Source organism: Hemibagrus wyckioides, linkage group LG09 (assembly GCF_019097595.1).
Source record: "Hemibagrus wyckioides isolate EC202008001 linkage group LG09, SWU_Hwy_1.0, whole genome shotgun sequence".
In the NCBI taxonomy this organism is placed as follows: Eukaryota; Metazoa; Chordata; class Actinopteri; order Siluriformes; family Bagridae; genus Hemibagrus; species Hemibagrus wyckioides.
In genome coordinates, this window is record NC_080718.1 from 24,686,720 (window position 1) to 24,694,144 (window position 7,425).

Here is a 7,425-nt window from a genome sequence, read left to right on the forward strand (position 1 = left end):
GACTCGTGTGTCACAGTGCTTTGTGCTTAAAATAATGGGCTTGTTTTTCCCCCCTTAGTCTAAGTGGTACATAATTTAGAGACTCGGATACTATTTTTGAAAGTCAACTATTCTATACTCTTCTTTCAATTCATTTCATGTTCTTTGATGGCAAGACGAAGTCAAACGCCCACCGGGGGCTTTCTCTTTCACCGTGGTGACAATTGATTAATTACAAGCGGACAAAAGGATTAGAAACAGGAAACTGTGGGCAAAATAAAGTGGGCTGTGACATCTGAAAGATTTGTTTATAACTGTGTCATTATGGGTAATTGTTTCTTCACAGAAATACCATTACCGTACTGAATGTCTTTTCATTTCATTTAGAAGTCTATTCAAAGCTAAAACAAAGAGCAGAGACAGTCTGGGTTAATTGCCTTTGTTGCAAATGACATGATTAAGATAAAAAAAAAAAAAAAAAAAAAAAGATGGCTTTAGCTATCAAAAGACAGATGAGTATTGTGTTCACTTTATTTGTTTGTCTCTTTTCAGAGAGGCAGACATCTGACTTGGCACGAGTGAGAGAACGGATCATCTCATCACACCGCCGAAAAGGCTCGGGTTGGGGAATTTAATGAAAATGAAGCTTCGGGGGGAAAAACATCAGGATGAGGACAAAACACCTTGAAACAGGAAGTGATCGAGGTCCCGCTTCAGAACGCTGCAAGTTTACTAACACCATCACTCACGTCGGTCTACACCGAGATCCAGATCTGAAATGTGACGAAGTTGGAGATTCGACTAAGGAGCAATAGCATTAAAGTGCGGTTCTGCGTGATGCATTTACAACGTTCGGTCATCATTAGTAACTGCCCGGTCAGGTCAACTGTGGCTAGGTTACTAGTGTAGGCAGGATTAAACAAAAACAAACAACTAGGTGAGAGGGAATAAATTAAAAAGTCTGCACATAACAGAAGTGATGTAGGTGAGTTTAAGGAACTGTCATAGCATGGTGTGTGAAAGCTGTCCAACAGTGTGGGAATTTCTAGGGATGTGGGGGTGAGGCAGTGGTTTCTGGTGGCATTCAAGCTTGGTTTATATTAATAAATAAAATTTTTTTTTTAAATATTCCAATTTAGGCCACGTCCACTTCTGATTCAAATCCAGACATAGTCTGTGTGTTCAAAAGTCTGAGATTCGCTGACCCTTTCACACCACATGACTGGAGCAGAATCTCTTAGTGATCAGTTATTTGGGTTTGTAAGAGAAACACACACCATGCTACTACATGCTACTCAGGGTGGTGGTAGCTCAAGTGGTTAAGGCTCTGGGGCGTTGACTGAAAGATCAGGGTTCAAGCCCCAGCACCAGCAAGCTGCCACCCTTGAGAGCAAGACCCTCAACCCACCCTGCTCCAGGGGCTCTGCATCATATCTGACCCTGTGCTCTGACCCCAACCACCAAGGATGGGATATGCGGTAATGCATATGTGACAAATATTACTCCATCTTTCACTGAAGAGAGATCATCCCTAAATCTCACTGTGTCAAGATTATTTTTTGTTTAGAGGAAAATGAGAAAATGTGAAAGACTTGAGCTATTATAAAATGATAATTCAATTCAATTTATCTGTACAGCGCTTTTAACGATGCTTTACAAAAGTATAGAAACCTCGAGAAAAAAGTTTCTAAAGTTACTATTTCATCCCTAATGAGAAGCCTGAGGTGACGGAGGCAAGGAAAAGCTCCCTGAGATGATATGAGGAAGAAACCTTGAGAGGAACCAGGCTCAGAAGGAAACCTCATCCTCATTTGGGACAGTAGATAATGTAAATGTAACTAAATACAACAGGAACTAACAGGTCAGTGTCGTTTCTGAGTTCATTATAGACTTAGCACCAATTCCCTAAAAGCTGACTGATGGGATGTGCTGCACATGAGCGTGAATGAGTGACTTCCTCTCAGACTTGCACTGCTGTTTCTCCGCTCTGTATTTCCGACAAACTCAAACAAGCTTCAAAATATCACGGCTTCCGAGATCGGAGAGTTTGTGAAATGTTTATACCGTGGCAATCCTCAATGCAGGTTACTCTGTTAAGGCCACAGGTTTCTTTCTCAGTAATGTTACATACTTAGGAAAAACACACCAAAACACGACGCAAGGTCTCAAGCGAAAGAGAAAACGAAAGTTCTGTGACAGCACCACTCTTCTTTCCTTCGTGCCACGGAGACGTCGCTGTCACTCAGTACATGATATGATACACCCACACGGTTCTGATGTGGCAGAAAATAGGACTTTCTGTAGCTTTTACTCGTAATAAATCCTAGTTTGAGAAAATCATAATGACAGATCTTTGGTATCACGTATGCGTGATTATTTTATCTCTTGGAACAATTCCACGTCGAAAAAGTGTACGTTGCCTGAAATTCCCGTGTCTAAGCAGCGACGGTTTTGGTTTCTCTGTCTCACATCATGACATGTTTGCATGCCCATCATTCATCATCGCCTTCAAGCCCAGGCTGCTATCAGTGTGCACTCAGCTGCGGCTCGGCGATGATGAAGAAAAATGGAACCGCTGGCTAGCGTGCCTACATTAGAGCGGCTATTTCGGTCTTTCTATTTTTTTTTTTTTTTGGCCGAGAGGGGGTGGGCATCTTGAGCGGGCGTGGGCTGGTGTGTCTCTATACGGTTTCTTTCTCTCTTTCCGCTTTGGCTTTCGGACTCAGTTCTTCCATTAAGTCATTTCTTTCACGGTTTGCTAAGAGTGCTAAGAGGCTTTTAGCCCAAAGCTGCTATTTTTTGGCATGCTTAAAAAAAGAAAGAAAGAAAGGAAGAAGGAAAGAAATAAAACACACCTTGGTGTCTGAGAGAAAGCATGCTTGAGGTTGAAATTAATGAGTCAGATGGTGAATAGCATCGAAAATACACAAGGGCAAAACAAGAAGGCAGGGTGTGAAGTCATTTGAGCCATAAACCAAATGAACTGATCAAGTGAGGAAATATCAGAAGAATTAAAATTAAGCCATTATAACAGCTTTAATCTCAATACAAAGACTACAGCTGAAAATGTAGCTTCATGACTATGTGTATAGTAATAATAATAATAATAAGCCACTGTTTCATTGGTAATATTTAGATTTTCCACAAAAAGCCTGAAGCTGTTAAGCCGCCTTTGCGGTGAAGTTGTGTAGTTGTGTCGGAGCCACTAAAAACAACAGGGCGTCTTGAGGTAGTCTTCTCAAATACCGGTTCCTTCCCAGTTTACAGAGTGACGTCGAATCGACACGGCTGCTCAACTCTGTAGCTGCGTCCCAGATGACATACTATACACATATACTATTTATTATATTAATTTAAGATAGGTAGCAGCAAAGTCGTTTCCCACTCTTAAAATTTCCCAAAATGTCGTCGGCCATCTTGAAATCAGCGCCTGGTAGCCCCGCCCCTTCTGACTGCATGAACATTCCAGACTTGGTTTGTTCAGTTGAATGAACCCCTCATCCACGTACTTCTACACGACTCTTGAGTTTTCAGTCTGAACACTACTCACACTATCTATAATTACACAATGGAGTAGAATAGTGCACGAGTATACGATTTGGGATGCAACCTTGTGAACAGTGAAGTTCCACTTCTCTAAAATTATTCCAAAGCAGTACTGGCTTTAGATCAGTGAAGACACAGAGACGGCAATCTTACACTGATCATGTGTGTGTGTGTGTGTTGTAATAGAGTGAAAAAAACATTTTCAATAAAAATATAACTGTGGCTGTATGAATGTAAACGTCGGAACGAATCTCCCAACACACATCTTGGTTTAATGATGAAAATCCAGTATTTTGCAACATGGTTGCACAACATCGCCATGTCTGCTTCCTCAAGAAAGACAATTAGAGAAAAGTCAGGTGCTTGTTTTTTTTTGCTCCAGAGATTTACAAAATAGCTAACTATCTTCAACCAACTTTAGCTAAACTGCTTTAACTATCGCTGGATTTCCTTGTACGTTTTTAGCCACTTTGCCGACTTTGTCCCAACACGGACAGAAGCTATTTTAAGATCACCGTGAATAAATCAGGGCTACATCCGTCAAAAGGTTTGTGTTGTAGCCAAACTTAAAGATCATAGACACTACTGATCCATCTGATCCGATCTGATTCATATACACAGAACTTCTCTTTAAGCCTGGAGACAAAATAAATAAATGTAAAAGTAAAAAGAAAGTGTGTTTAACTCTTAACAGATTTCTGTGAGCAGGACACAGAAACTGAGTTTGTAAAGCGACACTCGGTGCGGTCTGCACTTTCACGTCCCTCTGCAACGTGAGGCATCTGAGGAAGGAGAAAAATCTGCCAAACAGAAGCGACATCGCAACGTCAAAGTAGCAGCATGACGTTAAAGGTGAAAAAGACAGGTCTACGTTTTTATTAAATTTAAATTACAAATCAAATCAACTTACATCCCCGACAACACTACCATACACCAATCAGGCATAACATTATGAACACTGACAGATGAAGTAAATTAAGACTGATGATCTCATCATGACACCTGTTAGTGGGTGGGATATATTAGGCAGCAGGTGAACATTTTGTCCTCAAAGTTGATGTTAGAAGCAGGAAAAATGGACAAGCGTAAGGATTTGAGCGAGTTTGATGAAGGGCCAAATTGTGATGGCTAGACCACTGGATCAGAGCATCTCCAAAACTGCAGCTCTTGTGGGGTGTTCCCGGTCTGCAGTGGTCAGTATCTATCAAAAGTGGTCCAAGGAAGGAACAGTGGTGAACCGGCGACAGGGTCATGGGCGGTCAAGGCTCACTGATGCATGTGGGGAGTGAAAGCTGGCCCGTGTGATCCGATCCAACAGATGGGCTACTGTTGCTCAGATTGCTGAAGAAGTTAATGCTGGTTCTGATAGAAAGGGGTCAGAATACACAGTGCAGGATGGATCAGGGCTGTTTTGGCAGCAAAAGGAGGACCAACACAATATCAGAGAGGTGGTCATAATGTTATGCCTGATCATTGTATGTGGTAATACTCAATGTCAGAAAAAACACTATCACAGAACCTGGTATCGTTTTAAACAATAATAATTCTATCCATCACTCAGATGTCACTCTGTAAACGGGGTAGAAACTGGTAGTTGAGCAGACAACCACAAGCTGATAGGCTGAAAGGAGCTTTCTGTTACTTTTAATACTTGAAGGTGTTGAAATCGAAGCTCCAACCCTGAATCAACCGCAGCGTAAATGCTATCCGCTAAACACCAAGATACAGAGCTTACATTAGCATTAACATTCGGTAAGATTAGACCTTTTCCCCAATATTGGGTCTCTAGTGGATAGGTGGATCCTCATTTGAATGATCCCGCCCATATTCATGAAGCCCCACCCCCCAGAGTCAGTAAACTGTGATTGCTGGAAGAAAAGTTTTAAAACCAAGGTATGCTGACTGGAGTTATTTATTGTTTACCATTGAAATATCTGTTCTGATATCAGTATCTGATCTCATATTTATTGGTGTGCGGCATATTTTTTTTTAGGACTACCGATATTTGACAAGAGGCACATGACTTTTGGTAACTATCATCTTTAATATCAAATGTTGTACTGTGTATGGCTGTGTAAACCATTCGATAGATAATGTGAAGCTTTTGACCGACTTTCAAATGACCTGACTGATCCCAGAATGAAGCGCATGTCTGAAAAACTAGATTCAAAATGAAATGCATGGCTCAGATTTAACACACACACACACACAAGTATTTGGGATCAGGCCAAAGGCTTTCAGGACATACTATTCTCATGTGCCTGCTGACTCGTGTCACGTGATAGTCACATGCAGGGGATTATCATTATCACCACCACCATTATAACATCTTTCCTTCATTCTAGCTGCCTTGGAAGGTTTAATCTCAATCCTCAAAACATTTCTGCCATTCCACATAAGATTAAACATAAAACATCACAATTTTATTAATTTAAAAAGTAAATAAACCCTCAGTATCAAAGTACACTTAATAAATATACTTTCTAACAGCACAGTGGAGCACAAATTGCTCAATAGGTACAGTGCAGATTTTACACATTCACCCAGGCTGAAATACAAACGCCATGAGTGGCCCTATTTTAGTGCACTACATAGGGTATGTACACAATACAACCTTACGGATACTAGAGTGCACTACATAATAAAAAAGTGCCGATTGGAACGCGGCCTTTATGGACGAAACGGATCAATTTACGTTGAATCAAGTCGTAGCTCGTGCTAGCTTTATGGGTTTTTTTTTTTTTTTTTAGCTGACTAGCATGTTAAAGCGCATTCACCAAAGACTTTTATTAGGCTTCAAGGACAAAGACACTCATTTACACGGACATTATTTATTTCGCCAGAGAACCAGTCGGTGAATTTTAAAGTCTCGCGCACGGTAATATACAGAGAGTGACTCTTGACAGCTCGGTGTTAGCATGCTAGCTAGCGTTTGTGTCGTTTTTGACTAGCAGGTCAAAGGAGTGGAATAAAAGACGAGCTACAGAAACGAATCGTCCGTGTTTATTGTTGATCATTTGCATTTAGAGTCGATTTAGATTCGAATTAAAGGTCACTCTCACACACAAACACACACACAGTGTGTACTCACTCAGGCGAGGCTGTGAAATGTAGTTTCTTGTCACGGCTTGTGCGTGCTGTCTGGCTGCAGCTTCTGGCCCGTTGAGGTCCGGACGATTTGCGACTAAGGTTGCCATTCTTTAATTGCAGTTTAATTAAAACACGTCGCCTGACGAGAACACAAGCACCAAATACTTTACCCAGGCGAGCTAATGCCACTTGTCATATGACCCTGCGGAAGGGGCGCGCTCACGTGGCTTGTAGCGCTTACGTCATGACGCACGGCCGTCGTGCGCGCTCTCGGAACAGGTAGATGTACGTGTGTGTGTGTGTGTGTGTGTGTGTGTGTGAGAGAGAGAGAGAGAGAGAGAGAGAGAATAATTGAGCATTTTGAGAGAAATTGTATTCAGCCTTTACTCAGACTATGTGAGTATGAATTATGACTATTCCTGTATGTCAGGAATAGGTAATATAAGTAAGTGCAACATTTTCTCTCTTAAACATTAGGAGCTATAACACTAACCTTTTCTTTATGTGAGAACATGAGCTTATATTAGTAGATGGGATTTATTATAGGGAAGTGCTCTCAAGTTCTTTGAGTCAGAATATGATTTATTTTTTCACAGCAGCAGCGTCTGACAGTAGTTCAAGCTGAAGCTGTAATAAAGGTGATATAAGTTTATATCAGTGCGCTTGTTGTAATATGTTAGTTTCTAGAGTAACAGCTCAGACACCGGTTTAATACTAAACAGATTAAGGAAACGTGAAAATCGTTGGTATGATGAAATTTTGATGTTTTCTTGATATCAGAAGTGAGGAGATGTTTATTTAACCTTTGTG

At 41.0% G+C, this 7,425-nt stretch overlaps 1 protein-coding gene across 1 annotated transcript in view; it reads right to left on the minus strand.

Annotated features, from left to right (window-relative positions):
- atp6v1ba (ATPase, H+ transporting, lysosomal, V1 subunit B, member a) overlaps positions 1-6,844 on the minus strand; it is a 43,311-nt gene extending 36,467 nt beyond the window's left edge. Inside the window, exon 1 of the mRNA XM_058399388.1 lies at positions 6,617-6,844. Within this exon, the coding sequence (XP_058255371.1) occupies positions 6,617-6,722 (106 nt within the window). The 5' untranslated portion in view covers positions 6,723-6,844. The remainder of the gene's footprint in view (positions 1-6,616) is intronic.
- Positions 6,845-7,425: the final 581 nt, after the last annotated feature.